The sequence below is a fragment of the Xenopus laevis genome, chromosome 8L, assembly GCF_017654675.1.
Source record: "Xenopus laevis strain J_2021 chromosome 8L, Xenopus_laevis_v10.1, whole genome shotgun sequence".
Lineage (NCBI taxonomy): Eukaryota > Metazoa > Chordata > Amphibia > Anura > Pipidae > Xenopus > Xenopus laevis.
In genome coordinates this window covers 111949314-111967630 of record NC_054385.1, presented here as the reverse complement: position 1 = coordinate 111967630, position 18317 = coordinate 111949314, and the positions used below count along the sequence as shown (strand labels likewise).

Sequence of the window (18317 nt, the reverse complement as noted above, 5' to 3'; positions counted from 1 at the left end):
TTACTGCTGTACTGCAAGCTAGAGTGATATCACACCCTCCCTTTTTTTTTTTCCTGCAGTTGAACTGAGGACTTTCAGCTTTAATTCAGTGGGTTGAACAAAAAGATTGCATAAAAATGTGAGGAACTAAAGCATTTTTTTCAAAAAAAAAGCCAAAGATTTATGGGCCTAACTGCATGTCAGTGTATATATAAGTCTGTATAAGTATGTGTAATGTGCGCACTGGGTGTCATTTGGAGGGGTTGGCCTTTGATTTTTTTTCAACCCACGTAAATTAAATTACATGTATCTATGTAAATCAAAAGATAATGCTGACAGTACTGACGGTACTTTTGGGAAGTGTCGGCGTCTATTTAATGCAGTCTGATGTAAACCAACCTGCTTTTCTACAGCGTTTGTGTTTTGTAGTTAATTATAATTGCACAATAAATGAACAATGTTGGAAGACACATGGCAAAGGATTGGCAGTAACATGATGATTAGACAACTCCCTTTCTTCCTGGCTTGGGAATATATATATATGTGTCTTTGTGACAAGTTCCAAGGATCAGCATCTTATCAGCAGCAATATGAGGTCTCATTATCCCTACTTTTTACTCTTAATCACAATCAGTATCTCTGTCCTCCCCCGGGCCACAGGATCAATAGTACCAGGACTAACAGGTAAGCAATACAGCACCAAAAAGATATATGAGTGGATTAAAAAAAAATCAGCATTAGGAATGTGCATCAAAAGTAGATATTTTTTTAAAAAAACATTGGTGTCTGTTGGATTCCTAGGTTATCTGTTTTCTGCTTCCCTGCTATTATTTGAAATAGTTTCACATCACTTTATTGTGTGTATTATGTATATGCCTCACACAAATCTATTAACATGAAGGTGAAATTAGTTATTTTATACTTAGAGATTGTATTCTATGAGAAATTTAAGAGGCAGTCAAGTAAAGGTCCCAAAACTGTAAAGCAGGGGTCCTTTTCTTACCTGAGAGCAACATTGAAATGTAAAAAGAGATGGGGAGAAGCACAAGCATGAAAAAGGTTCCGGGGGCTGCCAAATAAGAGCTAGGATTGGATATTTGGTACCCCCTATGTGAATTGGTAGCCCGTTTGTGATCTGGCAGCCTACAGGAGACTGTTTGGCAGTACATCTGTTTTTTATTCAACTAAAACTTGCCTCCAAGCCAAGAATTCAAAAATAAGCTGCTGCTCTGAGGCCACTGGGAGTAAAATCCAAGGGGTCGGTGAGAAACATGTTGCTCATGAGCTACTGGTTGGGGATCACTGCTGCAGGGGTACCCTCCCAATGGGGTAGGTGTATACATGTATTAACAATACTGGATACAGAAAGAACTCTACTCTCCATTTTTATTCTCAATTCTCTCAATCCACAAGTCAATGTTGGGGGGGGGGGGCTTGACCCCCAAAAAAGTCTGAAAGCACTATATTCATTTGCTTTTCATTTGTAGTTCCAGCTGTTCACATCCAATAGGCTCTGACTCTTTGAATGTGATGGAAACTGGTGGTTCCTCCCTCAGTCATTGTAGACTGTATCCTACCCACAGCCAAATCATTAACCTGAAAGAGTTTGAAAAGAAACAGATTGTAGTCTTCTCTATTGGACTGTTGTTTGTTGCTGGATTTTCTATATCAGCTCTAGTTCAGAACAAGAATTTTGTCCATTGGGTCTTTCTCAGGATCAGCTAGCAGTTAGGCAGAGGACTAAAAATGTTCAACTTCATCTTTTTTTCAACCTGTAACTGCCACCCTGCTGTAGTCCTGAGCATGCCCAGAGCAGTAAATACATATTTGCACTCTGAATCTGTTTAAGAATCTCCAGCCGTGGCTAGCTTATATGTAAAAGATAATAACCAGAACATATTTAGATGCTATAAGGGCACATCTGGCCAAGAGCAGCAGCCTGTGCACCAACCTTTAATAGATGCAAGCTCAAATGCTATGGTAACCCCAAACTCACCTTTTTTACACTCTGCATGTTTTTCTTGGATTTGCAATAATGAAAGCTCCATTTCTTTCACATCACATTGTTGTTTTATCTGTATTTATACTGGATGTCAGTGTATATGTAGCAATGCTCTGCTAAACTAGAATTTCACAAGGGTTGCATAAAGGAAACAATGCTTGCAGCCAAGGCTTGGCTATAATAATTATTACATCAGTACAATCCTGTTTGTCCAGGATGATGGATACAGTCTGGTGATATCTTCTGTAAAGCTCAATAAATATGCATATATGTATATTATATATAAATACAGAAATGCATTTGCTTAAAGAAATGGGTAAAGCCCTCTCAGTGATCCAAGCAGTCAATAGTTATCAGAAGGAATTCACCTTAAAACTCTTTATGTATGGGGTGTTTGGGAGCAGATGTCACCAGAGTGTGTCTGTCACTTCCCAACACCAACCAACCCAATGATGTTACTAAGCCTTTACATCGTATGTTCTGTGTTCCTTACCATATTGTTTCTATTTCACAGGTAAATGTCCTCATGCTCTACCTGGGAAAATCTGCCTGGGGATAGTTAGTCGGTGTGCGTCGGATAGAGAATGCAAATGGGGTGAAAAGTGCTGTGACAATGGCTGCGGGAAGTCCTGCATAAAAGTCCGAGGGGATTTTCCAGGAGGAGGTAAGGGTGGAATGGAACTCCATATATGTACACTGTACACTGCCTGTTATAGAAATCACTTTAATATTTACAAAACTATTGGTTTATTGATTTTCCATACTGTATACCAAAGTGTACTTTTAATAAAATTACTGGTGGGGGCAAATAAGAGCATCAAAATGATGCCTGGTCTGGCTAGACCTACGTTCACGTTGTTGCCTTCAAAATAAATGAAGGAAGTGATTTTTTTACCTAGAGGTCTTCTTTAAAAATTTTCCCTTAAAGGAGAAGTCAACCCTACGTGCAAAAACCCCTCCCCCTTCCCCTATGTAGGCTCCCCTCCCCCCCCCCCCGGCCTACCTGCCCCAACGGGCAAATGTCCCTAACTTGTTATTTACCCCTGTGCATGCGCCGGAAAGTCACAAAGTTTCCGATTTTTTCTTCGGAAACTTCGTGACTTTCGGAGCATGCGCAGTAGATCTGCACCGGCAAATGCCTCCTACTGCGCATGCGCCAGAAAACGTTGCTGAATCCAGGAAGAAGAGCGCTCGGGAGAAGATTGCTGCTGTGAACTCAGCAGGAGAGGATCTGAACGGAGGGGTAAATAACAAGTTAGGGGTATTTGCCCGGGGGGCAGGTAGGCGGGGGGAGGGTGGCCTACACAGGGGAGGGGGGAAGGATTTTTGCACGTAGGGGTTGACTTCTCCTTTAAGGCCACTGCTGCTAGAGGTATTTTTTGTGGGGGAACCTAGAAATATTAGACTAAGGGGACCAGTACATTGATGCTTTTCTGGGGATAATTTACTACCAATGGCAAAATTTGCCCCAGTTCAGTGCTTCATTTCAATCAGGTTGTAGCCTACTGCAGTTAAATAATGAAACGAAAACTCTGATTGGTCACGAATGGTTACTGCACTGGCCAAATTATCCTAGTGTTAGCCAATTAGCCCCACTGAGTTACGGTCTGTCTCCAAGTCCAACCAAGCCCAAGTTCTACAAAGAACATCAGACCTTCTAATCAGTGGTTTCAGTCAATTAATGTCTGGGACGTATTGATTGTTTAACTTACCTGCAACAAGCTAGTTATCCCAATGCCCTGGTTCTACCTTATTTGAGCACAATCAAGCCTTGTATTATACCCCTTGCAGTGAGTTTGCCATTTATCTGCAGAGCAGATTCATTTATCATCTGCTTGTTGCAAGAGGCAGTCCCAATATGCAACCCAAATGTACTTTGTAAAGCTTTGATATACCTGTGTGTTATATAAAATTTCTGACATGAATATACTGTGTAATATTGATCATTTTGATATTCATTTTAGACTTTCAACAATTTCCACCACACAAGCCACCAGTATTTCCAAAGCCTAAAGGTAAGTAGCCTCAGTCTTTATTTAGGTTCCCTCTAGAATAGTGAAAATAATATATTCTTCTTGACAGTGTCAAACAAAGGATTAGCAAATCCAGCAATTAACCCTTGGCAATGCATGACACTGTATTTCTCTCCAAAAATCTGCCCACAAATATGGTTCCAATATATATATTTATTTTATATGTTTCTGTGTATGTACAGCAACGTGCCCCAGCCATGTAATGAAGTTTCGCTGCCTAGGGAAAATTCGGGATGAGTGTCAGGCTGATACGGATTGTGGCTGGAATGAAAAGTGCTGTGATAATGGCTGTGAAATGGTTTGCACTAATGGCGAGGAACAAGGTAAGAACTCACTGACAAACTTTATTATTGTGTCATTTTGTTGTCATTGGGAGTCTGACCGAGCAAATGTGACTTCACATAGAATAACTCAGTCCCATCATCCCAAAACTATACCTTTCTGTGTTAGAAAGCTCCCCAACAGGACCCTACAACTCATAACACAAGCAGTGCTTGGAGTGTGCCCTTGCCCCACATATGTACTTTCTCATCATGGCGCTTACTAGAGGCTGTTTGTGGAATCTCTGTAAAGAGGAACAGGGGTAGGGCTGGTAGGTATGAGTCTATGTGCCTCAGATACAGTTATTTGAGTAACAGTGCAAGTAACATGTACTTGGGTGTTTGCGGATTCTATTGCTCAGTTGATTAGTAAAAAGTAACAGGTGATTGGTTAGAGTTACTCAGGTAATGGGTAGCAGGCACTAAAGTGCTAGGGTAATGGGTACTTGCGTAACGTACTGTGTTACTCAGGTTCTTTAAGAGCAGATGTTCAGGGAACAGGCAACACTATTTGGATTGCAGTTGCTTTGGTACTAAGGCGCTAGACATTCAGGCAACAGGTACTCAAGTTGCTCAGTGTAAGGAGGGCAGTCGGCGCGTCCTTCCCCACTGGCGTCCAATCCAAAACGGCGGTGCCCAGGGCAGACCACATAGGAAGTTGACGCCAGCTCCTCATTTTGGCCAGCGTCAAAACGTGCAGCGACGACGTGCAACGTCAGCACATGATGCATGACGTCACCACGCACGTTAAAGCGCCAAAATTCAGCTATAAAAGGATGCCTGAGGCCTACAGCCTTTGCCCGTGCATAGGTTCTACTTCACTGTGTTCCTGGGTGCGATTATTGTGTTTTTGGACTCTTGAACTCTACTTCTGCCTGTTTCCCATTTACGAATCCTTGCCGCCTGAACTGATCTTCTGCCTGTCTGACTACCCTTCTTCTTGACCCCTTTTATACCGCAAACTGTGTTTGGAAACCTCTAAGCTTCCTCCTTGATCCGCTACTTCAAACTGAGCCTTCGGGCCCTGACACTCAGGCACTCAGTTAACAGCTAAAAGGTGCTAAGGTAACAGGTGTTGGGGTAAAAGATTTAAGGATCTGGGTATCAAGTAACACGTATGTCATATGTACCCAGGTTGCTTTGTTAACGGGTTCCCTGGAGCTGATGAAACAGGCAACAGGCCGCTGGGTACTAGGGTACCCAGGTATCTGATAAGAGGTACTCAGGTGGTACTCTGATGACATTAAATAGTATTAGGTTCCAAACACTCAGGCAACAGCTAGCCAGGTAATTGTCTGCTAGATACTTGGGTAGTGGGTGCTCAGGCACACAATAACCAGTATTTTGGTACTAACATAAAGCATACCCAAGTGCTTGGATAATAGTTGCACGTAATCAAGTGTCAGGTATTTATGTTCTTGGGTACTTGGGTAAGATGTACTTAGGTAACAGGTGCAAAGGTTCTCAGGCACCAGGTACTCAGGTATTCAAGTAGCAGTTGTTCAAGCAAAGAGATTCTCAGATAATAAGTACCATATACTAAAATACTCATGTAATTAAGTTGACCAAGGCCAATGAGTTAAGCCAAGGACCTATGTCCTCAAATATATAAAAATGGCTTTCTCTAATGGATTATTAATGCCTGCAGACATCATAGTGTGCAACCCAACACTTTCCATTTGTGACCAAATTACACTAATAGCCGTGTTCCTATGAACAGATCATAGAAGTGCCTGGCAATGTCTAATGTCTTAATATTCCCATATGCCAACACACAAATTCCATTTACATTATCATATGTGCCTTTTTTTTAGTAGCAGCTCAGATGTTCTCCCTGAGATAGCAAAAATAATGTTTTGTTCTTGTCAGTGTCAAGCAAAGGATCAAGCTAACAATTACAAAACATATTCTCTTTCTTCTTTCCCTCCTGTTGCCTTCATTCAAACTTCTCTTTCCTGCCCTCCTCCTTCTTTAGTGATTGTCCCCTACTACTGGTCCCCTGCTTTCCCTTTTTGTAGGATTTTCCTTCCTAATTATACTGTGTTATACTGATCATTTTGATATCCTTCTATTTAGGTATTCCAAAAGAGCCACCGTTCAAACCCCCGAAACTCCCAAAGCCTGAAGGTAGGTAGCCTAGAGCTTTATTTAGTAGTAGCATAGATAGCTACCTAGATAGTAGAAACATTTTTAAAGCCTAATTTCTAGATAATTCAGAACAGGTAGCAAGTATGCATCACCACCAGGAGAAACTACCTAAGTTTGCTGCTAACTAGAAGAGAGGGAGGCCACACATCTATATAAATATGTACTAAGCAAAAATCTGAAGGTAAATATTTACTTTGTGTAGCACCAGAAGCTGCTACTGGCCTCTTATTGTAAGAAAGATGTAAAGCAAAGCAGGACATTTGCTGATGACTAAGTTACTGGTGCAAAATAAGTCAATTGTCCTCAAATGAATAAAAGTATGTTTATATTATATGTCAGAATATATTATAACAATATGAGAACTATATGAGAACTTGACAGAATACTCATTTTTTGGGCTTCTTTTTTTTCCAGGTATACTTCCAACTCTTAAACCACTCTTACCTAGACCACCAAAAATCCCTGTCTTAAAACCGAAACCACAACCTCCCATAATAGACCCACCAGTGCCACCCTTTCCTTTTCCCATACCTGAACCAAAGAGGCCACATTTTCCACCATTTTGGGACCCTCCTGCACCTGAACCACAACCTCCCATAAAAGACCCACCAGTCCCACCTTTTCCTTTTCCCATACCTCCTGAACCAGAGAGGCCACGTTTTCCACCATTTTGGGACCCTCAACCTGAACCCTATTACCCAGATCAACCGGAACCTATAGATGTTGTTAAATATATACCATAAGACTGGAATTAACACTCTGCATAGAAATGAAGATTGTTCTACTCAACTCTAAAAGAACAAGCCATTGAGCCGCAAGACGTAGATCCTTTTAATATAAATAAAATGTCTTTACAGAAGCATAAATGGTTAGAATCTCTTTTTTTTTATTTAAGCTAATGTTGTTGGCTGCTGATCAGCCTGTGTATGAGACCAAAAAATTTTGACTTCCAGATAAATATTTCAACATGCTTCTCCCCATATCAGTAGGGGTAGGCAGATAACCCAATTAAGGACAGGTTTGGACCATATACGTAGCCCAATGATGGTTGAGCTGCTACAAATGATTCTACCAAAGGCCTGAGAGTACTATTTGACTCACTGTGTGGGTAGCCAAATGAGCAAAGACCCAACCATTAAGCAACCTGTCCAAACAGAGTTGTATGTGTGTGTGTGATCAGTTTAAGAGCTGAAAGGAGGTGACTGGGTTTAGCAACAGTACTGTATAACATCTGTGTGGTCAAATTTATATGAAAAAATACAGCTGTAGCACATCTTTGTTGCAAAAAGTGAAACATTTAATTTATTAAGTCAGACAACCAGGCACATTTTCTGGCTTAGTCTCACCCTTTTTCAAGCTTCAAGGTCAAATTTATAGTCAGGATATTTTACCCAATCATTTATGCCAAGAAGGTTTTTCTGAGAGTGGTTCGGGACTCTATAACTCATCCTTATGGCAGTTGCCTCTCTTCCCATATCCCTTATTCCAGTTAGATTGCAACATCATGGTGGCGTATTTGCAAAGTTTGTCCTTGGTGCAGTCCCTTTGCCAATAAATAACATTTCTACGGTTAAGGTTTGCCCCAGCACAGGCATCATACCACCATCCACCTCCGGCTATGCCCTCGTGCTCTAACTTTGCACAGTTATGAATATAGTTGTCATTGTCTCGGTCCCGAGTGGTAAATTTTTGGTTATCATGGACATATGCTTCAGTGTCACGTGTAAGAGCATCTGTGGCAGAACCGTGGTACAGTCCTAAACGCAGTCGGTACTGAGAATCTTCAGGTTCAATAAGGACTGGATCATACACGCCCCACTTAATCTCCCCTTCCATAGTTACAAGTCTGATGCCCAGTTTCTGAAGGCCTGGAGGCTGGGTTAACTGATGCATGTATTCGTTGCCCAGCCAGTGGTCTCCAAGGACACTACCAAAGCCAAATTTATAGTCTTCCCAACCACGATCAAAGTCCAAACTGCTATTTGCAGTGATGTGCTGGATAACCGTCCATCCATTGTCTTGCATGATACAAACAACAACAATTGGAACATCTGCTGGTTGTATTATATATAGACCATCTGTTGCAATGCCTTGGGACTTATATAAAATTTCCGAGCAGTCTCTGTAAAAAACTGAAAGAATCACATAGAATATTCAATATAAAGGTAGGTAAGGTTATTGGAGATAATGTAAGTCAGGAGAACCCTGATGCTTGAAGACTTCCAGAAACAAATTCAGCATGTAAAAAAGAATGTCCATTTTGAAAAGGCTTTTATAATACAGCTTTTTATGTCTGGCTAACAGGTCCCCTTTAAGGTATAGAGATCCAAATTAAGGAAAAAACAGGTCCCAAGCATTCTGGATAGCAGATCCCATACCTGTAAATGTTTGTGAAATCCCCAACTCAGACACAAATGCCATTCATTTTCAATTGAAGGTGGAATCAAAACAAAAGTATGAAGGAATGGGAACAGAGGTGAAGCAGTTCAGAGATAGTTTTAAGTCTTTTTGGCCTGTTAATAGCCATTTTTAATATCCAGTGAAAATGTAATTCTGTCCGGGCACAATGCTGCCCTTTCCAGTTCTATAACGAGCCATTGTATACTTAAAATCCACATTAGAGTCTTTTAGGCTATCAGATGGATAGGTCTGAATATATATTTACAGCATGAACCCCTTGACACACCCAGACAATTCAGGAAAGTGCAAGTATAACCTTGATTCAACTTGACTTCCTGCTAACATGCAAATGATTACACATCTAACCTGTCTCTTTTCCATTCATTATATTGTCAGTATTTCCAGGCAGGAGATGGTTATTATGCACAGGCACTGATTCACAGAAATAGGATCCCAGCACACAGCCAAGCAGATACATATAAGCTGCTTCTTTAGTCCAAATCCACCCCATGTCGAGAATGTTCCTGCACAGAAGAAATCAAATGCGTAAAACTCATATTAAAAGAGGAGTAAAACATTCTTTATTATTTTGCATTAATATTATGTTGATCTATGGCAGTGATGCCCAATCAGTAGCTTGTGAGTAATGTTGCTCTCCAACCCCTTGGATGTTGCTCTCAGTGGCCTCAAAGCAGGAGCTTATTTTTGAATTCCAGGCTTGGAGGCAAGTTTTGGTTGTATAAAAACCAGGTGCACTGCCAAACAGTGTCTCAATGTAGGTTGACAATCCACATAGGGGCTACCAAATGACCAGAAGCTCCCTCACGGTGCAGGTAGTGTAGTGCAGGCTTTGTTTTTTTAAATAAAACGACTGTACCCCAAATCCGTACCTTGGCTAGTTTGTACTTTCAAAACCCTCCTGGGCTTTAAATTAGAAGCTCAATTTGGCTAGAAAACTGCCAACCTGGCAACCCTGATCAAAATCTAGGTTGTCAGTTGGCCAAGTCTGCCTTAAACTGACTATGCAAAGGGTGATATTAATTGCAGACCTGGTTTCTTCAAACCAAATAAGTTGCTTATTGGTGTATGAGGTCAAAATGAATGTCTATACAGCACTCTATCACCCTTGAGAAAGATTTTACAGACTTTATTGATGAACAATCAATTTCTGCTCAATTGGAAGTGCAATATCTTTCTTTGATTAAAGGTGCTGATGCCTTCTTTTTTGTTTATTCAAAATAAATGCCTGCCTGAGCAATATCAGGACAGGGGTCAGCTAAATATTGTTTCTCATCATGCAGCAACTTTGCATTTAGTAGATGAACAAACTATCTGCGTAACATATAAGTATCATATCAGTAGGATCTTCCAGGTACCATGATCCCTGTACCTCTGTTTAACATGCACATGGCACCCTCCTCACAGATGGGGACAGTGTAGCAAAGAGTTTAGTTCTGTAACCCTAAAACACCTGACATTCGGACTCAGGTAGAATTACAGTGGCCAGAACACTCTTTACTGCCTGTCACCACTCAGGAAGTGAACATTCCTGAGTGGAAGAGCGTTTCCCATTTTCCTTAATGCTGGGAAGGGAATTTCTACTGCCTGCAAGAATATTATACCATAGAGACTTAGGGTTGGGGCAGACATGCAGATTCGGGAAGATTTAGTCACCTGGCGACTAATCGCCTCTTCTGCGGAGCGACAATCTCCCGAACTGCCTTCCATCTGCCTTCTGTCTGCTTGAATGAAGAATCGCCTGTGCTAATGTACTTGCGGCGCATCGACTTCCGAAGTCGCCCAAAGTTACCTTGTGAGGCAACTTCGGACGACTTTGCAAATCGAAGCACTGCAAGTACATTAGCACAGGCGATTCTTCATTCAAGCAGATGGAAGGCAGATGGAAGGCAGTTCGGGGAGATTGTCGCCCCGCAGAAGAGTAAAGCTGGCCATAGACTCAAAGATTTGTTTTTGGCGACATCGCCAAATGAGCGTATCTTTCAGCGATATGCCACTAACGGCATGGCTATATCGGGGGTAATTCGAACGTTCAGCCGTACGGCCGAACAATTGAATTACGATACGCCAAGGGGCTCCAACGAAATTCAAACCTTCCCGATCGATATCGTGGCCAGATATCGATCGGGAAGACCCGTCGGAAGCCCCCATACACAGGCAGATAAACTGTCAAATTGGTCCAAACGACCGATATCGGCAGCTTTATCTGCCCATGTATGGCCGCCTTAACAGTTACGATCTCTCCCGATTGTTTGTTTTCATTACAGACATTGAGAGCTGAATAATCAGATATATAGGTAGAAACAATAGAATTCTACCTGTATCTAACTATTCAACAGCAAACACTGGCCGATATTCGGTTGCCCATCAAAATTGGTCGGCTCACGTTCCTCCATACATACACTGAATATTGTACTAAACTTTGTTTTGTAATATATCTATGGCCACCTTAAAGTATACATTTCCCAGTATAACTCCATTAGTGGAGCTGGCAGATGTCTGCCCTGTTTAATAGCTTTATTTGAATACTATTCAGGTAGATCTGTTGTCCATCAGGTGGAATATCCCTGCTATAGTCCCTGTGAGCCATTGATAACCTTGTTTGTGACGGTACAGACCAGCGACAGCACTTACCTCAGTTCTGGCTCAGTTCAGGGATAAGTAGGTTACAATGGTGTTGCTTGCTGTAGGCTGCAGGATTCCTTGTGTTACAAACAGATCAACACGGTGTGAACAGTGGGATCAACAGTTTGAAATGCCTCTCCTGGACTTGTCTGTGTGTGAATATATATATGTATATGCCGGGCAAACAAGCAGCAGGGAGACAGTGTTGGACTGATGGACTTTGTCTGCCACTGATATCAGGACAGAACAGCTCAGTCTGATCATTATTTTAATTCAGTGAACTTTAGCCTGACACATAGCTACTGATAATGACTTTATTTTAATACACCACCGTTAATTACACTCAGTGCTGTAAACAGAACCATTCAGGCCTTTGCCATAAAGTTTCTCGTTTTAAATCAGTAGAACGTGAGGCACATGACACTGCCTAGCAATAGGGCGGGAATTAAACTCCTCCTTATGGGTCATGTAATAGATAACAATGTACATCTTTGTCATGGGGTTTAATGACTGAGGCGAGGTGCAGCTAAAGGCATGTAGAGTGCCATGAATTACATTGGAGCCTTATCAGCCATTCATTTATAAAGACATGAGGCAAATTCACTAATGGGCGAATTTTCTCCAGCGAACCAATTCGCCACACTTCACTCTACTTCGCCAGGTGCAAACTCTTTACCACTACGATAATTCAGTAAAATGCGAAGTCGCGTCTCAGCAGCCGAACGCCGGCAAATTTTCGGTAGCATTACTTCACCAGTGCGAGAATTTCATAGCGAATTTTCGCTAGTGTTCATTCCTGCCTAACGAAACTTCGTTAGTACTCTTACGCTTAGGTCAATTTGAATAGGACGGGTACATAAAAGTCGTATGGACTTCATGATTAGAGATGTTGGTGCAAATGCTTGAAGTGGCTGCTTCTTATTACAAATGTCCAAGGAAGCGAAATAAAGACTAAAGAGATCCTCTAATGCCCTACACATGAGCCTTACAAACATGGCATGCCCCTAAAATGATTAAAAAAAAGTAAAAGTCGCCATCGTTTTTTAAAACTTTAATGCATTTCGGGCATATAGGATATGATGTCACAGACACAAGAATAAGGAGGATAGAGCTTTGTTTTATCAGTTCGCCAGGTCTAAGGTGTCGAATGAAACTCTGGCGCTGTAAAATTTGTATCTTAGTGAATTTGTGGAGTAGCGATTGTTTGCCAGACTGAAAATTCCCTGCCGATTGGGTGTGAATATATGCGCGCGATGGTCTCGTTCGCTAGCAAAGTGTCCTCTATGCCTGTTAGTGAATTGGCGATGTCCCTACGGATGGCATTTCTGGTGAATTATCGCTAGCGTCGGCCACTTTGCCCTTTAGTGAATCTGCTCCCATGTCCTTTGTGGCTAAGCAGCATTGTAAGATCCATTTTTGAGACAGATTAACTGTTTAAAATATAGTGATCTTAACAATCAGACTTGGAATAGTCAGTATTTGGCAAGGTGAGCTGTATGTAAGCTTTGAGTATGTATTTTTGGTATTGTGCACCTTAAATGCTTGCCCACCAGATATCTTAACAGCAACATATTATATATGAGACCTGAAACATATAAATTTAGTATCTGATGCTGCCAGTCAGCTTTTGTGTTGCTTTGCTTGCTCAATCCCTCTAATCTGTCTGTAGACTTTGCTTTCTTGTTTACTTTAATTTGTCATTTTGTAATTAGTAACAAAAGCCAAACTCCGGATTATGCAACACCTCACTGTTTGGAAGGTTGTTCTTTAAACCGGCTTGTTACTTCTGAGAAGCTAATTACAGGTGTTGAAACACACAATGGCCCTGCACCGACTCCTCGTGAATCCATATTCATAAAAGGGCAGTACTGGGGAACCTGTATTTCAAAGGCCGGGGTCAATAATTTTACCCTGAGGCACGTCCATTATTGGAACAGATCATCACATTCACAGTTTGGATTTCTGTTTTGGAAAGCGGTTACTTTAAAATATGGAAAAAGGTTCTCAGTGGGAGGCTCCATAAAAATCCACCAACCAAAACACCCCATGCTACTGAGATTCTAGCTACATCTTGAGTCTTGAGTCCGCTCAAAATTACCACCGCTTGCAATTCGAATGTCATATTCCCTGTCGAAAGATGACACTTTTGCCAGCAGTTAGGCATCTGGGTCTGTCAGGAAAGAGGAGTTTTGATCACAGCAGCGCACCCGGAGTGGAGGGCAGTAACTGAAAAGTCCTGTAAAAATCATATTACAACACAGGACTGAGGTCCAATCTGAATCGGTTTCACTGAAGTATTCCAAACTATTAATAGGAGTATTAATAGTAGAGCAACTGAGATTAAAAAGGCAACCGCTTCCCATAGGTTATCTGATATATTATTTTATAAACACTGGATAAAGTCAGTAAGAATTAAATGAGCTAATAAAGTGTCCCTGGTTCAACTTGTACTATGAGCTATCTCCCATAACCCTGTATTCCCTCACTTGCTAAAAAGTCATCCAACCCCTTCTTAAAGCTATCTAATGTATCAGCCTGTACCATTGATTCAGGGAGAGAATTCCACATCTTCACAGCTCTCACTGTAAAAAAACCCTTCACAATATTTAGGCGGAACCTCTTTTCTTCTAATCAGAATGGGTGACCTCGTGTCAGCTGGAAAGACCTACTGGTAAATAAAGCATTAGAGAGATTATTATATGATCCCCTTATATATTTATACATAGTTATCATATAACCATAACAATAATTTGGCCAGTCTTTCCTCATAGCTAAGATTTTCAATACCTTTCACCAGCTTAGTTGCCCTTCTCTGTACCCTCTCTAATACAATAGTGTCCTGTTTGAGTGATGGAGACCAAAACTGTACGGCATATTCTAGATGGGGCCTTACAAGTGCTCTATACAGTGGAAGAATGACCCCCTCCTCCCGTGACTCTATGCCCCTTATAATACAGCTCAAGACCTTATTTGCCCTTGATGCTGCTGACTGGCATTGCTTGCTACAGCCAAGTTTATCATCTACAAGGACTCCAAGGTCCTTTTCCATAATGGATTTGCCTAGTGCAGTCCCATTAAGGGTATAAGTGGCTTGGATATTTTTACATCCCAGGTGCATGACTTTACATTTATCAACATTGAATCTCATTTGCCACTTAGCTGCCCAGATTGCCAGTTTGTCAAGATCATGTTGCAAGGATGCCACATCCTGGATGGAATTAATTGGGCTGGATAGTTTTGTGTCATCTGCAAACACTGATACATTACTTACAACACCCTCCCCTAAGTCATTAATGAACAAGTTAAATAAAAGTGGACCCAATACCGAGCCCTGAGGGACCCCACTAAGAACTTTACTCCAAGTAGAGAATGTCCCATTAACAACCACTCTCTGAACCCAGAGGTGTATGCCATCAGGCCCTGGAGCCTTGTTTACATTCATTTTTATTAAAGCTTTATGGATGAGTAGATAACACTTCTTGGAATAAAGATTTGTTACACTTGGGGAACATTGTCACTCTCTAATGTTTATGAAATCTAAACAATATTGTTGTGCATTTTGTAGCAGTGTCCTGCTTGTGCCATAAGCACCATTAGTGGGTACTAGGGGGCAGATTTATCAAAGGTGGAGTTATAAAGGTTTTTCTTTTACCTCAAATTAACCTGAATGACCTCGAAACTCAAATAGTATCTTATTTAAGAAAAAAGTCGAATGTCTAAAACAAATATTCCAAACCGAAAACTCCTATCTAATTCGACTAAATTCAAATCGAGTTTTTTCACCAAAAAAAAAAAAACTTGAATGTTAGGAAGGCTATCTTCAAATGGTTTGAGGGACCTCTGTCATTGACTTCTAAATGAACTCGGCAGGTTTTAGGTGGCGTAAAAGTTGTTCCCAGGGTCAAGGTATGATAAATCTCGAATTCGGATTATTCGCAACTCAAATTTGACCAAAAATCTAACTGGAAAATTTGAATTTAAAATTCGAACCTTAATAAATCTGCCCCTAAGTGTATCACCAAAGGCTTCCCAATATATTATACAGATTAAATGAATTGGCAGCAAAGCAAACGCGTACAATAGTAAATATGAACTTTAAAATAAAACCTTGAATATTAATGTTTTTCAGGCAATAATGAGGCCTAGTCAGTTACTAAGATTTTCCTTTAATTAATTTAACATTTACAACAAGCCATTCAGCTGTTTTTTCAAGAAACACGCACAGAGAATAGGACTGTAAAAACCCACTGGGCTACTCAGCCAATCACAAGCAACATTCAGCTACACGTGCGCCCTCAGAATTGCTCTTCACAAAGCAATAAGCAGATTATCTCTGTGCACATTTTAGTTGTTAGTAGATGGGACCCAGAACATTGTAAATTGCAACATACTGCAGCATAAAACCATTTGCCTGTGGCATGGGTGTGATAAATATGCTAAACCATTCATCTAAATGTGTCTACCCAACATGCCCCTCGTCTCTCTGTAGAGGAGTCCTGAACATAGTGTACCGGAACCTGACAGAAACAATTTGATTATTTTCCTGGTGCAGCAAAACTTGTGGTTCCCCAAACCACCTTGAGGAGGCCCAGGCTGAATGTCCACTTGGATAATATATGTGGAGAATGCCAATTAGGCAATTTTGGAAACCCAATTTAAGGATAATATTTGGGGTGAATGCTTACTGTTCTGCACTATATTCCTGTAATTATGGCTAAAGAGGTGATTTGGCAGTGATTTCTCATGTTCACATCCTCCTCATGAGTTCCAAGATGACTTTCAAAAAGGTGCACGATAATGGAGTGCTCTACCTGTGAAGTTTCCACTTGTTGAAAGTGGTGGGTGCTCAACCAGAAATCCCCTTCCTTGCACAGGGACAAGTCAGTATAGACAAAATCCAGAATAACACCAAAAATAGTTGCTTCGTGAAAATACCGTAGATACTTGAGTATAAGCCGAGTTTTTCAGCCCCCAAAATATGCTGAAAAACTCTACCTCGGGTCAATCACAAAAACGGTTGCATAGTCGCCGGCGTCTAAGAATAGTCGCCGGTGTCCAAGAATAGTCTCCAAGAATAGTCGCCGGCATCCAAGAATGGTCGTCGGTGTCCAAAAACGAGACGCCGGCACCTCCAATGGGAGCAGAAACCCTCAATTTTTTGATTGAAACTTACCAGAAGCTGCTGCATTTCTCACCCTAGGCTTATACTCGGCTTATACTCGAGTCAATAAGCTTTCCCAGTTTTTGGAGGTAAAATTAGGTACCTCGGCTTATACTTGAGTATATACGGTAGGTGATTTATTTAGCCCATAAGCTAAAGCATTTCACAAGCAAGGCAACATTTCGGACCCCTCCAAGCCCTTTATCAAGGCTTGATAAAGGGCCCGGAGGGGTCCGAAACGTTGCCTTGTTTGTGAAATGCTTTAGCTTATGGGCTAAATAAATCACCTATTTTCACACAGCAACTATTTTTGGTGTTCCTCTGGATTTTGTCTATACCGACTTTCAAAACTCTCTGAGAAACTTATACCAAAGATCATTGCCCATCATACACCTGTGCCAGATCCCTCAACACCTCCATGAAATATTGCATTGTTGAATATACATCGTATTAACCTCAGAGCAAAGCAAAATGTTTTAGCAAATTAGTGAAAATGGCTACAGAGATTTCTGTTGTGGGGCAGTAAAGAAACCAACCAGTGAATGTACGGTAAGCAACATAGCACTGACCATAAAGTGATACATGGAGAAATGTGAACAATTATTATAATAACAACACAATGTGTATATTCATTAGATATAAGACAAGAGCTCTGCCAACAGTGGAATTTCATTGAAAAACAGTGAGTGGTATCCTGACCTTATTAAAGAATAAGTGGCAGAATTAGAAACACAAAATAATTCGATTTTACAGTATTTGCCCAACCCTACAGATTGATATCCTACATTTCACCCCAAAGTCTTGCAGCATTTAGCCATGTTTATATTAGAAAAGCAAGGTGAAAAAGAAGTCAATGTCAGAGTCAGCTAACAATTGCAAAATACAACACACACGTAACCTTAAAGGAACAGTAACATCAAAAAATAAAAGCATTTTAAAGGAGAAGGAAAGATTAAAACTAAGTAAGCCTTATCAGAAAGGTCCATCTAAATATGCCAGTAAACCCCCAAAGTAGTGCTGCTCTGAGTCCCCTGTCAAAAGAAACACTGCATTTCTTTCCTTCTATTGTGTACACATGGGCTTCTGTATCAGATTTCCTGTCTTCAGCTTAAACCTCCTTGCCCTGGGTGTGAGCATGCTCAGTTTGCTCCTCTCCCCCCCTCCCCTGCTGTAATCTGAGCCCAGAGCAGGGAGAGACTCAGGCAGGAAGTGATGTCACACCATGTTAATACTGCAGCTCCTATCCTAAACAAACAGAGTTTCTAGAGCTTTTTACTCAGGTATGGTAGAACATTCTACAGAATAAATATAGTATTCTAGCTTGCACTATTGCAGCTAATCTATTGGCAATAAAATGCCTCCGTAGCTTTCCTTCTCCTTTAAAGTAATACAAATATAAGGCAGTGTTGCCCTGCACTGGTAAAACTGATGTGTTTGCTTCAGAAACACTACTATTGTTTATATAAATAAGCTGGGGGCAGCCATTCAAAGGAGAAAAGGCTCAGTTTACACAATGGTGTTATCTGTTATCCACTATTTAACCTGAGCCATATAGCCTTCTTTTTAAATTTCCTACAGTGCTACACAGTAGCTTGTTTATATAAACTATAGTAGGGTTTCTGAAGCAAACA

The 18317-nt window shown here is 40.9% G+C and overlaps 2 protein-coding genes across 2 annotated transcripts; one reads left to right on the top strand and one right to left on the bottom strand.

The window, feature by feature from the left end:
- The first annotated feature begins 569 nt into the window (after nt 1-569).
- Nucleotides 570-7341, top strand: LOC121397174 (vegetative cell wall protein gp1-like). Its single transcript, XM_041573415.1, has 6 exons — nt 570-663; nt 2496-2645; nt 3946-3996; nt 4197-4337; nt 6411-6461; nt 6897-7341. Exons 1-6 carry the CDS (start codon nt 570-572, stop codon nt 7223-7225), a joined length of 816 nt encoding a protein of 271 aa, XP_041429349.1. The 3' UTR covers nt 7226-7341.
- On the bottom strand, nt 7296-11865 carry fgl1l.L (fibrinogen-like protein 1-like protein L homeolog). Its single transcript, XM_018231285.2, has 3 exons — nt 11535-11865; nt 9249-9406; nt 7296-8614 (listed from the first exon to the last, which is right to left on the bottom strand). Exons 2-3 carry the CDS (start codon nt 9391-9393, stop codon nt 7920-7922), a joined length of 840 nt encoding a protein of 279 aa, XP_018086774.1. The 5' UTR covers nt 9394-9406; nt 11535-11865; the 3' UTR covers nt 7296-7919.
- Between the last annotated feature and the right edge of the window lie 6452 nt (nt 11866-18317).

Bases quoted from the DNA above. Each gene is read 5' to 3' on its own strand.
- LOC121397174 (XM_041573415.1), top strand. From the start codon at position 570: ATGAGGTCTCATTATCCCTACTTTTTACTCTTAATCACAATCAGTATC. The intron at 2,646-3,945 runs GTAAGGGTGGAA...TATTCATTTTAG, and splicing joins AGGGGATTTTCCAGGAGGAG to ACTTTCAACAATTTCCACCA. The intron at 6,462-6,896 runs GTAGGTAGCCTA...TTTTTTTTCCAG, and splicing joins GAAACTCCCAAAGCCTGAAG to GTATACTTCCAACTCTTAAA.
- fgl1l.L (XM_018231285.2), bottom strand. From the start codon at position 9,393: ATGGGGTGGATTTGGACTAAAGAAGCAGCTTATATGTATCTGCTTGGC. The intron at 8,615-9,248 runs GTTAGATGTGTA...TGATTCTTTCAG, and splicing joins AATGAATGGAAAAGAGACAG to TTTTTTACAGAGACTGCTCG.